At 38.3% G+C, this 24,493-nt stretch overlaps 3 protein-coding genes across 11 annotated transcripts in view; all 3 read right to left on the bottom strand.

Annotated features, from left to right (window-relative positions):
- Positions 1-7,718, bottom strand: part of LOC144525544 (interleukin-1 receptor type 1-like) — a 28,809-nt gene extending 21,091 nt beyond the window's left edge. For 3 of the 5 annotated variants that reach the window (XM_078262461.1, XM_078262463.1, XM_078262460.1), the window contains exon 1: positions 7,537-7,718. Coding sequence is in view for 1 of the 5 variants with exons in the window: in XM_078262459.1 (XP_078118585.1) it covers positions 4,565-4,589 (25 nt within the window). In the remaining 4 variants the exon portion in view is untranslated. Of the gene's footprint in view, positions 1-4,564; positions 4,694-7,536 lie in introns of those variants that run through there. The other 2 variants (XM_078262459.1, XM_078262462.1) reach the window with 2 other exon arrangements.
- Positions 7,719-8,706: 988 nt separating this feature from the next.
- Positions 8,707-16,981, bottom strand: LOC144525543 (interleukin-1 receptor type 2-like). Of its 2 annotated transcripts, XM_078262456.1 has the most exons (10): positions 16,765-16,981; positions 14,705-14,792; positions 14,322-14,580; positions 13,628-13,802; positions 12,490-12,658; positions 11,730-11,834; positions 11,581-11,646; positions 11,326-11,461; positions 10,598-10,743; positions 8,708-9,945 (listed from the first exon to the last, which is right to left on the bottom strand). In XM_078262456.1, exons 2-10 carry the CDS (start codon positions 14,781-14,783, stop codon positions 9,806-9,808), a joined length of 1,275 nt encoding a protein of 424 aa, XP_078118582.1. In that variant the 5' UTR covers positions 14,784-14,792; positions 16,765-16,981; the 3' UTR covers positions 8,708-9,805. The 2 variants fall into 2 exon arrangements, with proteins under 2 accessions (XP_078118583.1, XP_078118582.1); XM_078262457.1 differs by lacking the exon at positions 16,765-16,981 and having other exon boundaries at positions 8,707-9,945.
- Positions 16,982-20,538: 3,557 nt separating this feature from the next.
- LOC144525542 (mitogen-activated protein kinase kinase kinase kinase 4-like) overlaps positions 20,539-24,493 on the bottom strand; it is a 105,889-nt gene continuing 101,934 nt past the window's right edge. For all 4 annotated transcript variants that reach the window (XM_078262451.1, XM_078262454.1, XM_078262455.1 and 1 more), the window contains one exon: positions 20,539-23,683. In XM_078262451.1, coding sequence (XP_078118577.1) covers positions 23,600-23,683 — 84 coding nt within the window. In that variant the 3' untranslated portion in view covers positions 20,539-23,599. The remainder of the gene's footprint in view (positions 23,684-24,493) is intronic.

The raw sequence follows: 24,493 nt of genomic DNA, 5'->3' as shown, positions 1-24,493 counted from the left end.
GCAGTCCCGCACTAGTGCACGGCCACACACGACTGCGGTGAAGCTAAGCGAGCATATCCCATCTCAATGGTCAAACCAGCTCGCTTCATCTAGCTAAATAGTTTGTCTCTGCTCCCTGACACTTCCCTCTGCTCTGCCGGTCCTGGATTCTACACAAGATATATTGCTAACGTTATGTAGCTAACATCGCTAAAGTAGCTGACTGCTACAGCAGCAACGTAATGGTAACGTTAGCTGCTATGGTTAGCTAGTTGTTTATAAAGTGGAAGCTAGCTAGCTAATCTGTCTGTTTATCAACTCCTTGAACGGATTATAGTAACTTTTAGAAAAGCTACTGCAAGAAAAACGTGTCGATTATCAAAAGACATTGGATCATTGATGTTTGTTTGACTGCCGATGTTAGCTAGTTAGCTAGCAGAGCTAACGTTAGCGCGCTAACGTTAGCTCTGCGCGGTGCAATCATGTCCGATGGCAGACAGAATTGCAAAATAAAAAACAATCCAACAGCACATTATACAATGTAAACAAAGACACGTTTCCTTGTGGAGGCCTTTATAAAATGAGTGGTGAAAGTTATTATAGTCCATGGATGTATTAAGAGAACGTTACTCTAGCTAGTCATGTTATGATGGGAAGTTAACACTTCTTCTCCGTGTTTTGGTGAATTTCTGTAGCAGAAACAGCGCCACCTATAAGCCTGGAATATGAAGTGGCGCGGTGAGTCGTTTACACCTGGATCAGTATGGATGCAAAAATCCTTGAAACGAATCCAGGGAAGACGGGTAAAAAAAAAAAAATATCGTTTTGGTACGTGTGGACGTGGCCTAAAGGACCTGGGCCATGAAGGTGTGTCCCCCAGAAGAACTGAAGGCCAGGCTGAACCCCCCCACCCCCTTCCTTTCTCCATTCTTCTTTTCCTAAACACAACCGTCCGGTTGTTGTCCCGTGTCCCCCAGAGACTGCGGATTGTGTCCCGGCGTGTGACGTGTCCTTTCCCTGTTCTTCTTTTCCTAAACCCAACCTCCGTATAGATGCTTCCCATGATGTGCTGACCACCACGAAAAAAACGACATTGTGTCCGTGTACACGAATCAATAGATTAAAAATAACGTGACCATTTCACGAACTGCCGTGAGACCGTGTAGAATATTTCCCATCGACAATGTTGCGTGATTTACAGTGAAATTAAACTTTTTAATGTTGAACCATCAGTATAAAAGATTAGCATTTGTGTTAAAAATATCATTTATTAAAGTCTGGATTTAAAGCATTGATTGAGATTGGACCAGCCTTGTGAGCATGTTTAATCTATTTGATCTAGAAATGTAGTCTTCGGAGGATCCAGCCTCTGGAATGGGATACGGGTATTATGAGCCACAGTGTCAGATTTGGAGAAAACTGCTGGAATCATGTAAAGCACAAAACAAGAAGAGGGTGCTGTTCTTTCAGACCAATCAATGTTGTAACTTCTGTTTTCTGGTGGCAGCAGATGGTGGAAAGAGTGAGAGGCTGTTAATATCATTACTAATGTGTTAATCCTCAGCAGGGCGGGGGGGGGGGGGAGGAGGGGCGTGGACAGGAGGGGACAAGGCTGCTGGGAAATGTGGCAAATTTTAAATCATGTTATTAAAGCAATAACTGCTCTCCAAATTTGCTATACTTAGGATTAAGATGACACGGTAATGTTGTAAACCAAGACCTAAGTCAGTGTTGTGGAGAATGCTTGCATGGCAGAAACCAGATAAGCACTTTTGGGAAATGGGCCTCACTCACAGAACACATTTGTGCAATGTTTGCTGTCACTTACAGCAAACTGCCAGAAAGGAACAAGTGTCCATTTGTTTCTGTTTGCATTTGGTTAAGTGCGTTTGCTGACAAATCTGCTCAGTTTTGCGAACTTTGTCCATCTGTTTGTGGTACAGTGGTTGCAACACAGAATGACTGAATGATCGGTCCAAGGTCGTAACTACATAAACATCTACAGAACCGATGAACGCTTGATAAACAACATGAAGTCAGGGTTTTTATTGTCAACCTCATGTCATGTTGGCAATAAAGTATACAAGTAAAGAAAATGTGAATGCTGATTTTACTGTCACTGTAGATGGGTAATGTAATAACCTAGTTTGCTTTATTTTTGCACGGTTTTCATACTCGGATTAATGTGATAATGTATACTCGCAAATCCTCACACCTTAAGGTTAAACTGGAAAGAAACCAAGAAAAAAAACGTGAAGTGGGAAGCACCAATAGCAGTGATTTGGTCTGTGGTTGAATGCAGCCCACTGAGCTGTAGTCCTGGTATGAGTCACCATAAGTAGCAGCGAAATGCACTTTAACCTGCTGTTCTTCTAAACAGTTCACACTGAACAAGTAACAAAATGTGCAAGAGTGGAACAACATTACAACAACAGTCTGAAACCAAAAGATATTTAAATAACACTGGTATTCTTGCAACTAACAGTTATTTTATTGTTGTTTAATCTGCTGTTATTTTCTTGAATAATTGATTTACTGTTTTGTCTATTAAATGTCAGAAAATAGTGGAGAATGCGCATTGCCATTTCTCATAGCTCAAGGTGGCGTCTTGATATGTTTTAACCAAAAGTCCAAAAAGATATTCAGTTCAGTATCTCATGATAAAGAAAACCTGCAGATTTCTGAGACTGAAATCAGAGAATGTTTGGCGTTTTAGTAAAAAATGTACTGATTACAAAAATTGCAGATTCATTTCATTAGTCGATTTGACTAATTGATTAATCCACCAATAGTTTCAGCTCTAAATGACATCAAACATAATGCAAACGTAAAGTCAGGTCAAATTTCTATTACTTCCTTTCGACAACTAATTAAACGGTCAAAATTGAACTTTGGATATGAAGAGTTTAGTGTTCCTGTTCTGTTCTCAGCTCTGTTCATCCATCATCATTTGGGTCCTCACTAGGGATCCGTTTGCTCTGTCTAGATTTGATTTTATGTCAGCCTTCTTTTGGCCCCGTCTGGATTCAAACTCAACTGAATTTGGTTTTGGGACTGATTTAAACTCAACAAAGTTAGGGCCAGTCTCTCAAAAGTACATTAAAGATCCTTCAAATGCTTTTGGAAAACAGGGCCCATGTCAACTACGGGAGTGTAATATTCTCATGTTCCTAGAGTGATGGAGAGGTGCAAAGCAATGTTTTTCATAAGGGGATGAGGATGTGATCCCAAATGATGATGGGGAATTGAAACCCAGAACTATGAATGTCCTCAATGTAAGCTGTAATACAAGCAACAACTTGTTCAGATGACTGACCCACCCTGTATGCCAGCGTACCAGTAGCACAACGGGTCAGAGCTTTGTTATTAGAGTACATAACTCATTATTTGCAAGGACTTGCAATGAATTTCACTTTATATTGATCTAGTCTACATGTTATTTTGCATTACAGTAAATGCGCCTTGACTCTGTTGAACATCAGGTCATGATTCTTCTCCCTCTTTGTTGAAAGAAAACATCCTGGCCTCTGGAGGAAAACTTTGTGTCTGATTCTCATGTTCAGCCTCTATAGCAGTTTATTTTTAACCATGTCTGAGAAAGTATTTTTGAAATTAAAGATGCAGTATCATTGGGCACTGGAAAGTTTGAGATACAGCAGTAAATACTACTCTGCTGGAATTATTGGGGCGAAAACAACATGGGAATATTCCAATATAAATGACCGATTTCAGCCCCTAAGTGAGGAAATGATAAAAACCTACCAAGGGAAGCTTGAATTAGGATTGATGGAGAGTTGAAGCCATTTAGCCTGTGCGTTATCATACCACATGACTCATTTATCACTAAAAAGGGAAGACAATAGGAGTCACTGTTCTCACAGCAGAGCCTGAGAATATGACCAGCATAACCAAATTTGATGTTTCACAATGAGTGCAATGCTGTTGTTAGTGTGAGAGAGACATTTACATTTACATTTTTCTCAGTAACGAACAGGTTTGTTCTTTTTTGGTTTTGTGGTGAGATGCTCTGCATGCTCTTTTTTTTTTTTTTATAAACCACACTAAACTACATAAGATCTGGTAACGGTGGCGCAGCAGCATGCATTTACAACATGCCGTAGTGGGTTGCATTTCCAACTCAGAAGGCTGTATAAATTAGCAGCAATGATAATCAGCCAAGTTTTTTGACCTGTCAAACCAATCAAACCCACATTGAACAACCATCCAAAATGCACCTCAATTAATCAATTGTAACATTGAATATTGAAGTTTTGTAATTTGGTTTTCAAAAATGATTTCAATGCCATGCCACTGATTTCAGGTACATTTCCGAGAAAAAGAGCATCAATATTGCTATCAGTAGCTGAAAATGAGGTTCTCTTTATTGGATAGCAGGTGCCTCTAACACAGTGTAAAAGGAAGTGTGTCTCCTTTGTGGCTAGAATTACAACACACTTCTCTAATCTGAACTGATCTGAGACATGTTTTATTTGCCTTCAGTGGCATAGTTCTTATGACAAAAGTAAGAAATTGAAAGAAAACAAAATTTCTAATAAACAAAAGTAAGCTAGATATATTGACTCACCTCGGAGAAAGTGACACAGAGGCATCGAACAAACGAAGGAAGGATGAGAGAGTTTACATGGAACAGCAGTACTAACAGAGGAAACCTCAACTGTGACCCTCGACCATGCAGCTCAGCCAATGAGTCAATAGCTCTGTCCCACCTCCATTTAACAAAAGCACAAACACAAAGAGAAGGAAGGGTGTTTGGGTTGCACCTCTCAACTGTCTGTTCACCTTATTTTGTATTTCAACACTTTTAAACCATCAGCAAAACCTTCCCCTAACCAAAATAACTTTTACCCTCACTCTAACCTATTGTACACGCTACCCATAACCAAAATAATTAACCACCAAGTTTTGACCAAAAAGTTTAGTCACAAAACACAGTTCTCGCTGCAGTTTAATTTAGTTAATGACATGTTTCTAGAAATATACAAATGTTTAGTAATGTTAAGAAAAATAAGGCTTTTCATAGAATATAACTGAAAAGTTGTGCTTTTCATATGCTATCTCAACTTCTGCAAGAATACATTTTCTGATATTTAAAAGGTGAACACCACCTAAATTAACAATTCCAATATGTTATTGTCATGGCCTAAGAAAGTTCATTCAATATTTGTGAACATGAGCTAATCTCTCTCAAAGCCAGAAACCAGAGAAGTAAGTCTCACTAAAAAGTATGGAGCTGCTCCATAGACAATGAATAGGAAACTGATTTTGTGGACCCACAGAATGTTTTTTTATCAGACCCAAATGAACTTTATTGTATTGTCGTGTTCTCTCATCTGAAACGGAACATGTTCCCATATACTCAATCCTCTGGGTGCTCTGTCTCATCTATAACATCTTTCTCAATTCATGATCTATGGAGCAGTTTAGACATGATACTAGATGATGTCACAAATTTAAGTTTTAGCACTTTAATTTTGACTTTGGGAGAGAATTGTTCAGGTTTACTAGTATGTTTGGACTGTCTTTGACCATAGGGATAACATGTATGAATTTTAAGCAACAAAGATTTCAACAACATCCACTGAGTTATGTGAAAATGGGGCTTTGAGTTTTAAAGTTTTAAAGAATTAATCTTCTGGGGCGACCTCTAGCTCACCCAGTAAGAGCGTGCGCCCCATGTAGGCTGAGTCCTTTGCAGTCCGGCCTGCGGCACTTTGCTGCGTGTTATCCCCCATCTCTCTCCCACCTTTCCTGTCTATCCACTGTCACTATCAAATAAAGGGAAAAGCCCCCCCAAAAAAATCTAAAAAAAAAGAATGAATCTTCTAAAAAAAATAGATAAATTAGCAAATTACCTAAACTTAAATTTTTTGTTACCAACCATTTGATAACAATATTTACAATCTTATAATTTCAAAAACTACAGAAACAAAAAGACTAAAATTGAGCATTACATCTGTTCAAGTTTTGGTTCCCATCATTTTAATGTTAAGCCTACCCAGGGCAATTCTTGCAAAAAACCCCACTATATAAGCAAAGCTTGTGGTCTTGCAGAGGCATAAAGCCATACCTGGGCTTCCCAGCAGAGGAATCCCCAGAAGACACAGGCATTTATTCAACTACAGTTTGAGTTAGTCGCCATCAACCACAATACCTGAGAAAATGTCACTTTGTCAAACAGGATGCTTTTGCGGAGAACGTGAACTACATTCATAGCCACAGTGTTGCAGTAAGAACGCAATTCCAGACATTAGTAAGTGTTTTGACCACGTTTTTCTTTTTTTCCCTACAGCTCAGAACTTCTGTGGTGTCATTGTGTTTCATTATTAGGATACAGAGTGCAATCTTAGTTGTTTGCTAAATGATATCTTTTCTTTTCCTTTATATTTTGACTCTGTGGATAGCTGATGTATTGTATGTACCATTCATTACTTATACTATCATTAAAAGTCAGATATTTAAACCATTTTTATAATGTAAAGCAACTATTTTAATTGTTGAATTATCTGCCGATTTCTTTTTTTAATTAGTTGATAAAGTGTCACAGAATAGCGAAAAATCCCTCAATCCAAAACCCTTCAGTTTACTATCATAGAGGACTGGAAAAAACGGCAAATCCTCACATTTGAGAACCCACAAGCATTTTGCTTTTAAAAAATGACAAATGATTACTTGATTGTCAACAGATTATTTTCTGTCGATCGATTTTATTGCTTAATCAACTGATTATTTCAGCTCAAGTAAGAAAATACTGTTGCTCATTTTAACACTTAAAGCTATTTATTTTAACAAGCAAATTTGCATGAACTTTTGGAGTCAAAAGTTTAAATAAGCATTAATCAAATAGCTGATCAAAAGAAAATTAAATGGAGGTTTTGGCCACTAGTTATGCTATGGAGCAGTGTTATGATGATCACGTTCTGGTTATGTTTGCATTTTGTGCTCTACTAGCATGTGCACAAGGACGTGCACATGTGGGTGACTCAATATGACAATGCACGTGTAAACTTGAGGTTGAAGCTCAATAAAGAGGCCTGCTAGTGGCTGGGAAACGGCACACGGGAACTTCTTGGGTATGCAGGAGCTGCAATATTCATTCATGGACAAACTGTAACCTACAGTGTACATTTACTGGCACTAGACAACTGCTCCCATCGCCACCACCTCCCTGCCGCTCAAGGCTTTGAACTTGGACGGAACCAGTACAGACGTTCGCTTCAGTGTCCCCTGAACACTGTCGGCACATATGCATGACGCTGACTTGACATTTGAGGTCGTTTGATGATGGATAATTGTGGGAAAAACAATGTGGTCAAAAAAATCCACTTTGAATCTGTTAGGTTACTGAAAAGTTATTCCACCTTTTCATCCCACTACTGAAAGAACACCTCCCACTTTAAGGCAGGGGACCCTAACAAATTGAGTTTGGGTTAAAGAAAAAAATGTGTTACAGCCAGTAATGGTTATGTCAGGGATTTTGATCAGAGTATTAAAATGATTCCACCTCTTAGTTAATAGTGTTCAAGAAAGAGAACTCACCAGCCTGGTGTTATTGTAGTCCTTCTGTAAACGCAACAGCCTCCTCAGGTCACATGAAAATCCTGTAAAAACATCTTTAAAAAAAATAAATAAAAAAAATCTGCGCTCAGTCGTGTCCTCTTCAGCTTTGACTTCCTCTTTTGGAAAGACTTTAGTACATGTTGCAATTTCCTTTTCAGGGATCTTTTGAAAGCCAGCGTGTGTCCTAATCTCTTGAGCAATAAGTGGGAGGAGCGCTGCCCAGATCCTGCTGTTCAAATGATTCATCCCATACACCGATCTCTTACACTGCTAAGAACATTTGCTTTGTTTAGAGGACACAACTTAATTCATATGACATACAATTTGTTCTGTGTCCACACTGTTCTGTCAGATTAATCCTTTCCAGCACTAATTATCCCAGTTTGAAAAGTGCAGCTATCACAGATACTTACGGGTTACTGTATGTTGTGTTGTCATTGGAGGCTCCATTTAAAACACTGTCATGCTGAGACCTCTTGTGGCTGCACAGGGAAGCAACTTGAGATCAATACCTGCATATGAACGGATCAAACTATCCTTAACCAAAAACAAACACCTATAACTTAGACTTGTGAAATGAATACCAATGTTAGTTATCACTGCTTTAACAATGAAACTATTTCTGTAAATCATTCCTGCTTTATGTTTTAAATGTATGTAGAAGTTCAGGTTTTATAACAATCTTTATTGTGCCTCAGTAACTGTTTGATTTTATTCACTAATCACTTTGTGATGCTACTGTTAGTGCTGTGGAGTAAACTAGAAAAATTCTATATATGAATAGTTCTTTGTTTCTGTGAAGGGTGGCTCAGACGATGGGCGGAGGCCTTTCTGTGTGGAGTTTACATGTTTTCTCCATGTCGGCGTGGGATTCCTCTGTGTGCTCCTGTTTCCTCCCACAGTCACAATACAGGTATGGTGAAGTAGAAAACTCCAAATTACATGTTGGTGTGACTGTGTTCTGCCTTTTACTCAGTGCACACTGGGACAGGCCATCCCCACAACCACAGAAAGGATGTGGTTTAAAAGATGGATGGATGTTTCTAAAGGCCTCTGTGGTGCTGAAGAGTTTTTAATGGTGACCTTACTGCACTGCATTGATGATGAATGATGTTTCTTCAGCAATGGTACATCGTGCAAAAGAGGATCAAATGTATAACAGTTACTCAAGTAGCTTCTACACTTTATTAGTTTAAAGTTTTGGCATTTTATAAGTCATCATACATTTATTCTACTGTGCTTCAGAGGAACATATTTTAACTTAAACACAAAATGTCTTGTATGCAGTAACCACAGAAAATGATGCATTGTTAGATTTTTAGCCATCAGACCATCAACACTATTATAATGTAATCGGGCCTTAAAAGTTCGGCCCGACAGAATTCGGCCCGAGTCTAACAAGTACATTTTGATTGACAGCTTTTTAAAAGCAGGAACCCATTTACAGCCCGACATTATTCAAATATGCGCACGCACACAGCCCTTTTGTGTTTTGTCAAGAATGGGTCATTTATAAATTTTTTAACATCATTTATTCATGACTAACGTAGGCTATAGGCCACTTGGAAGTTGGAACAAAGAAATAATATAAGTCCTCCAGAGGCCAGCCTCCGTCTCAGCTCCTCAGCATCAATTTTCGGGCTAATGGAAATGCATCACCTGACCATTCATTTACCGTGCAACTCGGCGCGCAAGCTCGAGCCCGTGTAAAATGATAGAAATTAAGACCGATCTTCAGCTCTACTTAATATTAAACTATTGCAACAATTATTTGAAAGGATTATAACATTATAAATGCTACATTCAAATAAGCATACACATCCACACAGAGTATTTTTTACTTATTTTAAGTGCTGTCAAGTTATTAACTACTTAAATATAATCAATAACTCTTAGAATATTTTTTTTTTAAATCTTTTTTGTTCTAGCTCAAATCCATGGATGTATTACATTTAGGCAGAATATTTCTGCCACACCAATATGAGTTAGATGTACAAAAGAAAACGTTTGCAATGGCTGCAACTATATAACCAAATGCATGTAATTTGCCACATAAACACATCCAATATCATTCAAAAGTAACAATGCAGCTACTGGTTCTAAAACATTAAATCCATGTAAAAGGAGTGTTGAACAACAAATACGACTTGTGGTGCCACTGCATGTCATCACATGCACACAATGCATGAAAGACTAATTTGATGTAACCGCAAACACATTAAAGGTCTTAGTTTGTGGAGTGAGTGTGTTAGAAGGTGCTGTTCTGCCGAGCCAGAAAGTAATCCATTTTCTTTTTAGGTTTGAAGAGGACATAGAGGAATACAGAAACTACAGTCAGGAAGCAGGACACGGCCACCGCAGCTACCACCAGCCATGTAAATGTGGTGTCTGTGAAGAGAGAGACCAAGGTAAATGAACATTTTTATATAAAGGCTTCTGGTTGTCTTGATCAACGCAAAGGATACTTCAAGTGTATTAGAACTTTAATTGGCTAGTGGTTATGATCATTTGTAGTTGGTTATTTACTGAGATCTTGGAACATAGCTTCATTGTTAAAACAGTTTTGGTAAGAAGCAGTCAGACAAACCTTCAGCTTGGCTAAACTTATGTAAGGAATGCAAACAGTAAAATATTACCCAAACTGTCCATTATAAACATCCATCACAGTTTAACATGGGTACTTTGACCTTATATGCTTGCTGTAGTTATCCACACACAATTGTGCAAAAATGGATTACTGCCACACTCCAAATAAAGTGGTTTAGAAAATCTGGCTAAACTGCTGGCTTGTTTAGTCTTATTGTCTGACTGCTTGTGCTTATTGTCCTGTCAGGCATTATCTATATTGCTGTAGTCCCAGATCTCAGCAGTTACGTCAGTGAGTACAATGTCATGTTATCGTAATCGACACCGATGGCCAAATGAAAGAAATATAACATACTGGTTAATATGTTCTTGATTCCAATATACTCAGTGACAAAAGTGTATTGTAGGGCTCTCTCATTTACACACTGTATGTACACACAAACACACAACTCACCCTCTAGTTGAAGCTGCGCCACCACTTCCTGTCTACCTCCTTGGTTCAGCGTTACACACTTGAGCTCTGTCTTCACGTCTTGTTCTGTTATTGCTACAATAACTAGCCTCAACTCAATCTGGCAGCCTTCAGACACCCTGGTTACCCTGGAAGCATTGAGACAGACATTTGTTAACATGGTATGATTGAGGTGGGTTATGTGGCAAACAGGAACTAACTCTATTCAGATATCCCTTATGGCTGAAACTAGACAAGATGTAAATAAGCAGCTCTGGCTTGTTTTCTATTTCTTTAAACCAATCACAATCGTCTTGGCGGTGATAAGCCTAGCATGCAGCTACGGTGCCTTTGCAAAATAGTTTTGGGAGAGAACTTGTTTTTGGTGGAACATTTGCACGTAGGGAGGTGAGCATTAAAATGGCTAAATCCCCACAAAATATACATATTCTTTGTATAGCTTTACAACGATTCACCAAAAGAACCAATCAGGCCTGCCTTATTGCATGATCCAAATCTTCGTCAGTTCAATCACGTGAAATACGTGAAAATTGCAGGCTTTTACCCCTAGTCTACATCCTGTGAGTCAAACTAGGGGCAACATAATGCCTGACACTTGTTAAGGTTAGATTAAGTTCTTATTCACTTTACCCTAAACCAGTACAGACCTGGTTTTACCACAGGATTCAGTACTGATCAGAAATATGTAACAAAAACAAATCAGCAATTACCTCCTTCCCCCTTGCAGAGCCCGTCCGTCAAGGTATGAGGACTCCACTGATTGGTCATTGACCAGCCATGTGACCAGAGTGGAATCTGTCATTTGACATTCAGTGAGCACCTTGCAAAACAGCTCCACTCCCGAACCTAAATTGCGGTGAATCAACATTAGACCTTTGCAGATTCTAATAATGCTTTCTATTCATTAAAGCATTTTGCATATAAGCATCAGATTTGACATATTAGTAATCCTTTTTATTACTCACCATGCAGACTTTCAAAAATGGTTCCATTCAGCGGTGAGATGATCACAGGTGGTTGAATCACTGAAGCTAGGACATAAGGAAACATGTAGGATCAATTGTATTGTCCCCACAGGGTAATTCATATTCTATAAAGTAGAAGATGAACTCACTGTGAACGGTGCTGTAGCTGCTGCTGCTGATTAGCCCTGGGTTAGACGTCATGGAGAGGTCAGGCACACTGGTGGTGGTGGTAGTAGTGATTACAGGATCTAGACCTTCACACACATTAAGACAGGTGTGAACACTTCCAAACAAACACTAATTTCACACGTTGTTAATAATAATAATAATAATAATAATAATAATAATAATAATAATAATAATAAATCATGCCAGCTAACAGTGTTTTTGTGTTTGAGTTGTATGGTCCCTGTGGCTAAGCTAAGTCAGTGTGTTGCACATATTAGGCCAGTAGAGGGCAGGCCACGCTAATAATGATGGTGTAAAAGTGAGGAAGTAAACTAATAATATATCCAGTTGATTTGAGTTTGATTTTTACTAATGATCCTGTAATCACAGTAGCATTTGGTATTATTTCTATTTTTAAACCCTAACCCTGACTCAATTTGTGGATTTTTTAAAAATCAATATGTAATAAAAAAAAAAAAAATTATCAAAAATATTTAAGTTAGTTTTTGTATTTTTATGATTAAACAGAGCAGAAATTAAATATGACTGGAGAGGTATTTAAATAAATCCACAAAACATGTAGCGCAGTATGTGCAATCTGTATGTACTTTTATAGCTGGCACCTGTAATGTATAGGTTAATGTAACCTGTAATGTAATGTTAATGTTTAGATCTGATTTAGCCTACACCCGTCAGTTGGGCCATTCATAAAAGAGTGATATGTGTTGTGACATCACCCACCTTCCACATTGAGCTGGATGGTTCGGCTGACATTGTACTGCTGGCCACTGATGAGCACTCTGAGCTTGCAGGTGTAGACGCCTGCATGGGATCGCTTCACAGCAGGAATTATTAGTCTACCTCTGTTTTGGAGGAAGGAGCCCGCTCTGCCTAGCTGAGGGGAGGAGTCCTGTCAGGAAGCAAAATACTGCGTCACTCACAGGGAGGGAGCGAGGCACTAACACTGAAAGAATTTAATCTTACATTAATGCTGTATGAGTTTTTAAGTTTGAGGTATCCATAAAATGGGATGACGTTTAGTGTGTTACAGTATTAGATGAGGTTTTGAGGTTAGACCTCTACCGGAAGCTAGTAAAAATAACAACTTTAATGGAAATAATCTCCTTCTTCCTAAGTGTACTGTAACTCCTCTCCCCTTGAGCTGCCCGATGACAGACATCACAATATCTTACTATGGTAAATAGATTTTACCGTTAACAGCTTTAACATTTTTCTGTTGAGACTACATGACTTGTCGCACAGTTTTCCCTATGAAGTGGTTCAAAATGTTACAATGCACATTGTAAAGCTCTCAAACAAACCTGTGATTCTGAGCAACATGAGTAAAATTGACTTGACAAAGTGTCAATGCTGCAAAAAATCTTCATCTTAATAAATAAGTAGTTTTTGTCTTCCATTAATGAATTATTTATTAATACATTATTTTGAAGTCTTATTTTCATAAAACAAGTGGAATAACTTTCTAAAATTGTAATTTCCCCACTGGGGATTAATTAAATAAAAAGGTATAAAAAGTAAAGTATAAGTAAAATGAATGTCAATATTTGGAGAGAGGGGAAAAAAAGAAGCTGAACTAAATTAAGAAAAATTACATTTGATTTTAGAAAATCCTTGAAACAATTTGATTTATATAGGAAACTGGTTAAAACCAGTTAACAGTAAAACAGAAAAAAATACTTTTTGTACAAGGTTCTGGTTCAAAACACACTAATTTCCAGTCAGCCTTTTGTTGAAATCACAAAGTTTATGCAACACAGTGAAGGGCAGAAAATGTGTTTAAAAAAATGTAAGTGTACTATTACTAAGTGTACTATTGGTGCTGAACAACAGCCAGTATACAAAGTGTTTTTCCTCTCACCTTGTGCCACTCTACCAGGCTGTCTGTGTCGTTGAAGTCATTCAGAGATGGACACGGGAGTCTCAGACTCTCTCCCACTATGACTTGGTATGGATGGATCAGTTTCTCCATGTCAACAGAACTGGACTCGTACACTTGTAGCGTGATACTCCCAGTTACACAGTAGGTTTCATTTCTGGAGACAAAAGTGATGACCAAGGTGTAGTAAAGACAATGTTTTTTTGGGGGGTTTTTTAACTAGAGGGTTTAAATCCTGATGATGGCAAGTATTTGCTCCGCAAGCAAGAACACTAAATCTCTACTAGTTTCAGAGATGCAGTTTTGTAGTTAAATTCCTTAACCTCTATGGAGGGAGACAAGACCAAGGACAACCTTTGGAAAATTAAGAGAGGGCAACAAAAGAGATATTTGGTCCAATGTCTGAACATCAAAGGAATTCAATTTTCATATTTCCTACCATGTAATGTTCAGAGTAACAACAAGCAGTTAGAAGAAGTAGTAGACAAAAAATAAAACACTGAACAAAATACAAATGGTTTGAAATAAGCTATTTTATATATATTTTACTGGTAGTAAGACTGTAAAGTTTTTTTTAAGCCACTATTTCCAAATGAAGTTCAGTTTAGCATAAGCAACATGGCCATACAGGTCAGGAATAAAAATGAGAGAGTTTTTATAAAGTTTTGATGCCTACCTGTACGTGCAGATATATTTCCCTGAGTCTGAAGCCTGAGCTGGGAGGATCCACAACTGTTTGTTACGCTGCTGTATACGCCCTTCACCCTGATAGGCCACACCCTCTGCCCCATTGTCCTTGGTGATGAGGAATGTTGCTGTTGGGGGGGCGATTTTGCGTACTTCAAGCACTCTCTCGAACATTGAGAAAGAGAGTATTATGGCCTCGCCCTCCAATCTTAATATATTCACCTCTGGAGACACCAGGGAGCAGCCTTCTGCAGGGGAAACAATTATTACAGTTACAGCAACATTTTGGTTAAAGAGTTGCTTGTTTAGTCAGTGTTTATAATGCTGTGTAATTAACAATATGTGCATCTACATAAAAGACACCATGCTTACCTTTGATGGGCAGAGGAGGTAGTATTCCATAAACGTATTCGATGACGACCACAGCAAACATCAATACCAAGCGGACCATGATGGCAGTCTGCACGGATACAAAAATCTTTAATAAATGACCCGCCAACAAAATGTGTAGTGGTGTCTAACTAATGGGCCGTCTGAGAGAGCTGGATTTGTTCAGTTGCTTTCAGCTCTCAGTGAAAAGTATTTGGTTTAATACTAGAAATACTACTAATATAGTAGGTAAAAGCTGTTGAGTGTAAGAGGAGAACAACCACAGTAAGAATAACAAAATGCCACTTTTCTCAACAAAATATGAATGCTTTTTAAGACTAACGGAGGTAAACAAAAATATTCAAGTCGAGAGACATGTCTGGTTCTGAGGTTGTTTCCTCAAGCAGCTAAGAGGTTAATGTCTAGCATTCATTTGAACCTTTTTTATAGTAGAATGTAAAACTTGTGACATCGCAAGAATTGTCATCGAAACGCGTCCCACCCCCATGCTGAGCAGCCAAATTTAACCAAGCGGGGTTTACCAGCATCAGTATATGAGGTGAGTCACCTTTTTAAATGGTGGTAAGCCACTGATATCAGATGTCAGCAAAATTAATAACTAAGAATAATGATAGACTAATTATTTACAATAAAAAATATAGGCTTGTTTTTCCTGCTGCTTAAACAAACCTTTAAAGGATTCATAAAACATGAATAACTTAATAGATTAGAATAGTTGTCTGATGTTAGTCAAAGTATTAAAGACGTGTCGATATATTTTAGGAGTGATAGCAGGTTTCACCCTGTATTTAGATTTTTCGTGGTGGGGCTACACTTTGATTTACATGAAGATCTGGGCATTAACGAGATAGAATATATTCTGTTTACAGGAGCATTATCTAATCTAATCAATCTAAGTCAGGTTTATTTACTGTATTCTACTAATGTATTCTGTAGTAGTAAATATATATTATATATTCTATTCTATTGTATATAAAATTAGTTTCTACTCCACATATCTGTTTTATTCTATTCCTTCTCAGTTTTAGCTGGGTTTTGTCAGACAAGAAGGTAATCTCTTGGGTTTGTGCAGAGAATTTGTGTCGCAGAGTTAAACCATCATTTCCATGATACAAGCTAATTTTCACTTCTGCTCTAGCTTCTCACACGCACTAGCCATAAATCTTTGCCCACAATCAAATCTTAGGATCAGTGTGTCATAAAAATGCAATCCCATTCATAAAACCTATGGGAGTGTCACACATTGTTGTAATTGGATATGTACGTGAGTCACAATGCAAATGTTACAAATCGAACATTATCTGGGATTAAATAGAAACTTTGGCACATGGATAGTATCGATTTAAAGAAAAATCCAACCTGAGCTTATTTTTGATGGTCAAACTCCTGACAATCGCACATGATACACTCCTAATGCTGTATGTAGGCGTTTAACTGAGTAATACAAGAGCGATAATGTGACAGTTTCAGTAGTGCTCATTCCAGTACTTTGGCTACCTTTGCATTTAAGGTTAACATTACATGGCTTTATGATTTCAAAAAAATAAATAGTTATGTGCACAGATTATATAGAAATGTATACAAATAATTATCTATGAATTATGTATGATTGTGTGGAAATATTGACTGATTTAAATTTAGAAGTCACAGGCGAACCTAAATAAATATTTAATAATAAATTGTCAAAAGTTTTTTCACAGATTTGAGCATTTTTTGATGAATCTCAAGCCATTGTAAATGAATTGAAGATGCCCTCGGATTGTATACTGTATACAGTATATGCTCAACAAAAAAAAATATAAGCAGTAGTGCAAAAAAGTAAAAAAAAATAATAACGTAAAAAATAATGCATTAAGAGTATGTATAAAAATATATTTTGTATATAAACGGCAGACAATATTACACTAATTATATCAACAAATACACACATTCAGTACTTGTACATACAAATATACTATATATGCACACACAGACGACAGACAGAGTATGTATCCATACGCACTTGCATACAACACACACAAATAGTAGTCTGGTATACTCACGGTGTACAGGTGAGATGGGTGATCCTGGCAGTGTGACGATGATGATGATGAGGTGATGATGTGGTGACAGCATGGACTCTAGCTGCATGTGGTCAGTCGGCTCAGGGGGAACCTGTGCTCTCTTTTCAAGGTTCCCACCCCTCTGAGATGGAAATTTCTGAGGTTTCCCAATGTAACGCGGTGAACTGTACAGCTCACAACTCCCATCGTCTGACTCCTCAACACAAACATACACAACATATACACACACAAAGGGTCATTCTATATAGGTTTATTCTGAAAAAAAGTGGTTTAGTTTAAGTGTTACGACTGTTGTGGCTGTTCCTCTGGCATCATCTGCCTCTTGCGTCAGTGGTGGATATCTATTTGTTTTAGCACAAGTACACACACACACACACACACACACACACACACACACACGAGAAAAAGATAATTAGTAATGGGTTGTTTTTCACCACTAGCAGCCAGTTTTTGCACACAGACACTAGAGTGCCTCTAAGTCTTAGAAAGAAAGCTTATAATCATATTCCTTTCAGCATTAAAGTTGAGACAAAGAATTTGGGTTAATGTTTTGTTGACCCCTCTCTAAGCCTATTTTAACTTGTTTTAATTTTGTCATGACTAAAAACTTTAGTTTCCATTATTCAGCTCATGACCCAAGACTGGACATTTGTTACTTGTATTTGAATGAGTTGTCATTTTCAACCAATACATGTTGGTTACCTCATGACAATTGCTCTGTATTGTCATCTATTTATTTTAAGCGCCAAAGCTGATCATTTGATGATCACTTGATGTGTCCTTTTAACTTGTTCCAGAGCTGCTCAGTCATTTGACCAGAAGGCTAATTAGTTAAACTGGAGTAGCAGCACAGCTCACAGGCTGTGGTGACAGCTTCTGTGTTGTTTTGTCAGCTTTTATACCTCCATGATTAGTGAATAACAAGCCAGCCATACTGTAATGACAGCCACAATAGTGTATGACCATGCTCACATTTACCAGGGCGGTGACATTTGATATTGCAGTAGGTAGAAACCAGGGGAGGAATGGCACTGTAGAGAAGCTTTAGGTGACGATAGATTGCTTTTACCAGGCCTGCTATTTTGTTGTGAGTTTAAGTTTGGTTATTTTTGTGGTTTATTAAAGTGGCAGTGGGCAGAATGCAAAAAAAACGGCAGAATGAGACCTCCTCCTGCAGCACTCCCTCTCCGTTCTCTCTCTGAACTTACCTGTGATTGGCCAAAGTCTTCCGTCACAGCTAGATTATCTGAAATTTTTTTTAAAAAGAGAGTCGAGGCGGTGCAGAAGTTTAGTTTTTTCCTAGACCATTTAAAATACAATATGCTGAAAGATTATTACGGAATTTTTCTGTTTCTCTCTGTGATTGTGTCAATTGTCTGCATCCATGCATGCTGTGTTGCAAGAATGGTAGATACACATTTCCCCGTGGGAAGACGGGCAGGGACAGAGCGTAGCCAATAAGTTGGCTAGCTAACGGGCTACTTTTGTGAACCTCCCTAATTTTGTGTGGGTGTGCGAAAAAACCAGTAAAATACAAATTCTTCATGTAAGCATACTGTGCCTGAAGAACAACTTCCCTGTATAAACACATTTTTAAAAACAGCTGTGTAATAGCAGTGTGACTCACTGTTCTGGCATCTCCCTGCATAGAAACTATGGTGTCCCCCCATTGTGCATCATTGTGGATGACTCGATGTGGCTGACATATTGATCGAGTTTCCAATATAGACAGACTATGCAGATGACATGAGTACTCTTCAATACATTTTTGTCACATTTAGACTTTCTAGTTCTGCTCAGATTTCCATTTTCCATTTCCACAGATGAGTTTTCATATCATCAAACTAGATTTAAAGGAGTACTCCCATCGATTTGGCATACTCCTATGACATTGTCAACAATGTCACAAGGTAACTTAACCACCAACAGTTTGTTTGGAGATTCAGCAGTGTTATGCTATTAGCAGCTAATTTAGCCCTGAGTCTTAAGCCTCAAGCTTTTTTACATATGCAATAGTACTCACCAAGACCTGAAAACGGACTTTGACCCCCCCCCCCCCTTTTTTGTAGTTTACTTGAAAAAAGTTTCACAATTAACTGGAATTATTGTTGTTTTGCTAGGGGGGGGATACTACTTAGTACAAAATGAACACTAAGCAAGCAAAAACAGGCCTTTCAAACGCAATAGCCGTGTTTTGCCAGTATCTTTTGAAGCATGCAGGTTAAAAGTTGACCAAAACTGAACATACCATTCATTAAACTCTGACTGGTCATTGAGAAAGCAAGAAATGTTGCATGTTTTGGGAATTCTCCAGATGGTCTCATTACCTGTTGCTGTATCCTGATACTCAATAACTAACACTAACACTGGACAGATGACTAAACAGTTTAGACAGACCTATTTTGTTTTTGTAGCTAGGGCTGCATCTAACTGATATTTTCATTGTCTATTAATGTGTCAATCATTTTCTCCATTTATCGATTAGTTGTTTATCACCATCTTCTGACATTTTATAGACCGATCAGTGTTTTGCAAACCCCAATATGATGTTCTCAAATGTCTTGTTTTGTCCACAACTCAAAGATATTCAGTTTACTGTCAGAGGAGTGAAGAATCTTGAAAGTAATCACATTTAGGAAGCTGGAATCAAAGAATTCTTTACTTTTTTTCATAGTAAATGACCCCAAACGATTAACCAATACCAAAATAGTTGGCGATTAATTTAATAGTTGACAACTAATTGCTTAATTTTTGCAGCTCTACTCCCAGCCACTCAACATATCAGTATATTACCCTTTTGGGCCAACTGAACCCATTTCTGTTCAAGAGCTATCAACTGGAGAGCAATACATTTTTTGCATCTCTGAAAAAAGCAGTTCCTCTTGGTGACATAGCCAAAATGCAGCAGCAAGAATTAAATAAAGTTTGATATCTACAGTGGTGGCATCTTTTTAACATCTTAAAATTTAAAGATGAGATACAGTAAGGATTAATGGCGAGATTTGAAGATAGCCTACAGAAATCTGCTCTCGTGGTAAATGACACAGAATAAATGCCATTGTTTCGTCACAAAGTTATGACAAATTCAAGGCTGCATGGACTCAACCAGAGTAGTTTTTAATATTAAAGTAAATAAAAACCTAACAAAAGACCTTTTATGCCGCACCCAACCTAATGATCTTACCCTAAGTGGAACATTTGTACAACACAAGCCAAACACTTGTGGATTTTTTTTTTTACTGTGAATTTTCAGCAAGTTTTTATTTTAAACACAGAAATTGTGTATAAAAACCCTGTCTTTCAGGGAACAAACTTCACATGCCAATAAATAGCCCCTTACATAAGACATCCTCAGAAAACGACACAGGGCTATGACACCCACTCATAGCGAGGTCAAACATTTGAACAGGATGGATTTAATTTCCAACACATTCATGGCGAATTCAACATTACTGTATTGTGAATGACTGAACAGTTTCCATGTTATGTAATTTTAGTTTACTAGTTAATTATTGTTTTAACTGAGTGTGGGTTTATGTGGAAACAAACAACTTTTAAAATGTTCAAGGAAATATGAAATAGTTATTAAAAGAGAATCTGTTGAAATGGACCTGAAATGTGCAAACTGACGTGAGAAGTGTTGCCGTTAGCCAACATGTTACAACACGTCTCTTTTCAACATGTTTGCTTTTGTGTTTGGGGAACAAACTGCAGCAGAGGCCTTTCAGAGATAGACAAACTCTTCTTTTAAAATTACTTTTCAAAGTTTATTCGAAGAAAAAAAACTTCAGGAAAATACATGACTTCCTGTCATACACAGAGAGGACATAAGTTAGAGTAGCATGGCAGAAACAGCAGAGGAATAAACACGTCGCCTCACGTCCAAGCCTGCAGGGAACGTTACTGCAATGTGTCCAGGTTGAAGCAGCGCTATGTGAATTCCTGAAATGAACAACACGTGTGTTCTTTATTGTTTTGTAAGTAGGTTATTTAGTGGGGTGGGGGGGGGGCTATGACAAAAGAATGAAAATTTCCAAACAATTAAAGAACCAAGACGCAAATGCATTAAACATAAATATTGTGATGCACATTAGTGTAACAAAACATTGCCTCTGTAAACATTTTCTCCACCTAAGGTGAGCGTAATAATAAACCACCGCAGTCGCATATTTACGTGTACATAGACTTACAGAAACTATTGTTAAGCTTTCCAACTAGCTCTAAAACTTAAGAATACACGATGCTTCAAAATTATTATTTTTTTATAAGGATTTCCAAGTAGTGGTTTTCATAACAATGTTTACACGTTTTAAATGCTGCCCACTTGGCACTTTTTTCAATGTGAGTCAGAAATCGACCACTTTTTCCTCATCAGATATAGACTTAGCTCCCATCCTTTTTTAGCCCATTAAGAATATCAATAATAACCAAAAAAATTTCATGAAGTCAATACAGCCACTCATCAAGGCCTTGATGCAATAAGAGACACACACTGGGTACTACTGCACACACAGACCTCAGACGACACAGCATTGGGGGGTCCACACGGCTTTTCTGTTAAGAGGGATAAAAGTTTGACAGAAACTGTTACTGACTGACTGACATTTTCACATGTCAAAAACACTGCTCACGTGTGTAATTATCGTCGGAGGAAAAACACACCCAAGGTAATCTTGTTTGTGATCTGTTTGGACATTAAGTGAGCGCACAAATTGAACTCTCCTTTGCCCCTTTTTTCAGTGAACAATGTGCAATCTTTCAGAGTTGCTGTGGAAATGGAGGAAAATCCAGCTCAGCAGAAGGCCTGAAGGACATTGAAGCTGCAGTTTGCTGCCCAGTCTTTCACATATACAGACAACTTAAATATCAGCTGTAGCAGGAAGTGTGTGTGTCTGGGGGGGCCAAGTGAGGAAAAGTTTTGCTCCGTGTTGCTCGTTTTGTGACACTTTATCACAGTAACAATGAAATCCAGAGTCTGAGTGTTGTACTGATAAGGTTTACGTCCTTGTTTGATAGGAAAGAGTGCACAAACCCTCCTCAGCTCTGATGCACAGATTCTCACTGCTGTGGAAAGGTTGCAAGTGCAGAATGCCCCCCTCCCCCCGGAAAATATCTACACCTGACGTAGAGGCTCCACTGCTGTAGCTTTCAATCGTCTATATCTCGAAATTGAACATCTAGGATTGATCACTTGTGACAAGATACAAAGCAAAAACATCATCTCATGCCTTGGACCACCACACTGTAATACGTCTTTCTACATTCTTAACACTTAGTGCATTGCATTCATACAAATGAAAAATGTTTTGAAATAACGAAATGGAAGATAGAAAACCGCCTTCCAGAAGAAAATCCTCTGCTGAACCAAACCTGCTGACCATGCGTTTCTCTCTGCCACGAAAATCCAATTTGTCGATGACACTGAACTCTCCGACCGCGCGCACACACATACTGAACTTTCTTCGCTTCAATATCATATTCTTTCTTATTTTATATCTGAGTATTCACAGCAGTTCAAGTTTCTCCAGTTGAGAGACATTGGCTGACCTCCCTACCCGAGATGAGTTTAGGTGGTCATGTTTGACAGGTGGGGGAAAAACATGACCCCTGACACTATCTGGAAGATTCAGTGAACTTTTTTATTGTACATAGACACCTTTTATTTTTTGGACCACACCCACATCACGTTTTTCTTAGACAAACACACCTTGCACTTCTGTGGGTTCAGAGTAAAAGCAAGCAAACTGTGGGTGGATGTGCGTAAATCTTAGAAAATAAGGTAAAAGACATGTTTTACTCCACATAGTTACATTTATCTTCAAGGAATAATAGTAATAATTCAAAAAATACTATTCTGAAATCCATCTGCTTCAGCGTCTTTCTATAATCCTCTTTTTTTATTTTTTTTTATTTAAAGCACATGTCCAAACAACACAATACTTCAACGACACACACACACACACACCCACCTGTCGAGTCCCATCGATCAGACTTAAAGTAGAACCTCAAACTATTAGGCCTCTTTCCCCTGCTTGTCACCATGACAAGTCCAACTGGCTCCGGGTGTTTTTTTTATTTTACAACTTCCCCTGGCTGACAGTCTCAACCTCTAACCAGCATGTCAGCAGTAATTGGACCAAACAGAAGTACATTTACACACACTACTGTAGCATTAATACAACAGACTCCCACTCCACCGGCCCCATGAAGCGCTCATAAGAAAGGGCGGAGGGCAGGAACATGGGGCAGAGGGTGAACTCTCTTACAAGAGGCAGACCTGCAGAAGGTAGTAGCAGTAGTAATAATAGCGGTAGCAGTACTAGTAGTTAGAAGACCTTACGCTTACTGACCTGCCCAGGAGCATGGAAATGCTGCAGAAGTAAAAAAGAAGGAAAAAAAAAAAAAAAAAATCTATCTTATCGCAATCTGATAAGCACCAAGAAAACGGAGAGGGAAGCAAAAAGTAATTTGCCCCCTTTACCTAAATTCACATTTAATTTATGTTTTACTTTCTTTCATATATTAATTCATCATTGATGTCATCACTTCAGGCATTTCAGGGGGCGATGACTGCGTGACTTGACCGGTTGTCGCTGCGTCACAGGTGGCCCCGGAGCACTGATGCAGCAAGGCTGCAGCTCCAGAAGAAAGGTGAAGTCATTGCTGTTGACTGCTTCAGAGGGCTGGTTCATTGTTGATTTTGTTCTCTTTTGGTTGTCCGAGGGCTGACAAGACATCGACGGTGGGTTATGAGATCCAGTGTTAGCGAGGGTGGAGGACAATGAGGAGAAGGAAGAGGGCAGGGTGTGGACCTCTACCAGCTGAGCAGGTTGCTTCGGCCCAGAGTCATAAAGTAGACCTGGCTGGAGCCTCCAGACCGAACGGAGGCGAAGAACACCTGAAGAGGAGGGACAGACAGATGGAGATTTCACTACTAGGTACAATAACACTCTCACAGTCTCCATTCACTCGTTTTCAGGTGCAGTTTGAATTTGAACACAAAGGAAACCTGAATTAATACACTGTGGCAATACTAATGATATTCTGATCAAGCTTTTTTTGTTAACAATCCCAGTACTGATAATATATTATCCATGTACTAAATCAGTAAAACTAATATAGTATACATTACAACACAAAATATATAATAAACCTGTGTACATTTTTTCTCATATGGTGGTTGTCTATGAATGCTTTTTTTCCCCCTCATGTCTGTCTTGAAAGTAAATCTAGATCTCAATGAGGGTAGGTAAATAATGTAAAGTACTGTTATTATTAAAGGTAGGTACTTTATTGTTGATATCGTTGGGCAGAAACTCCATGATAATCTTTCAGCATATTGTAATTCAAGTGGTCTGAAAAAAAAAAAAAACTGCACCTCCTCTTGGCTCTGTTTAAGGCTTTAGATAATCTATCATGGTGGGAGACTTTGATCAGTTACAGGTCATTTCAGAGAAAGAGCGCGTTCCTATTGGCTGTTCTGTGCGTGCATTGCCCGTGTCACGGAGAGGGAGAGCTGCAGGAAGAGGTCACACTACTTCAAATTCTAGCATTTTACCTACTGCAGCTTTAATGTAGACAATATTTAACTGATAATAAAAGAAATGTTGGTTCATGTCACGCGAATTGAGCAAGGAAATATGTCATTTCCCGTTCCTTTGTTTAGATTAGGGAAAAGAGTTGACACTTGGGAAATGGGTTTAAAACA

The sequence above is a fragment of the Sander vitreus genome, chromosome 11 (genome assembly GCF_031162955.1).
Source record: "Sander vitreus isolate 19-12246 chromosome 11, sanVit1, whole genome shotgun sequence".
Taxonomy (NCBI): Eukaryota; Metazoa; Chordata; class Actinopteri; order Perciformes; family Percidae; genus Sander; species Sander vitreus.
The sequence above is the reverse complement of the archived record's forward strand: the minus strand, read 5'-3'. Positions and strand labels throughout refer to the sequence as shown.

Excerpts from the sequence above, each read along its gene's own strand:
- LOC144525543 (XM_078262456.1), bottom strand. The coding sequence starts at position 14,783 with ATGGTCCGCTTGGTATTGATGTTTGCTGTGGTCGTCATCGAATACGTT. Across the intron at positions 12,659-13,627 it reads GCCTGGTAGAGTGGCACAAG|GACTCCTCCCCTCAGCTAGG; the intron begins GTGAGAGGAAAA and ends GCTTCCTGACAG. Across the intron at positions 10,744-11,325 it reads GCTCTGCAAGGGGGAAGGAG|GGTAACCAGGGTGTCTGAAG; the intron begins GTAATTGCTGAT and ends CAATGCTTCCAG.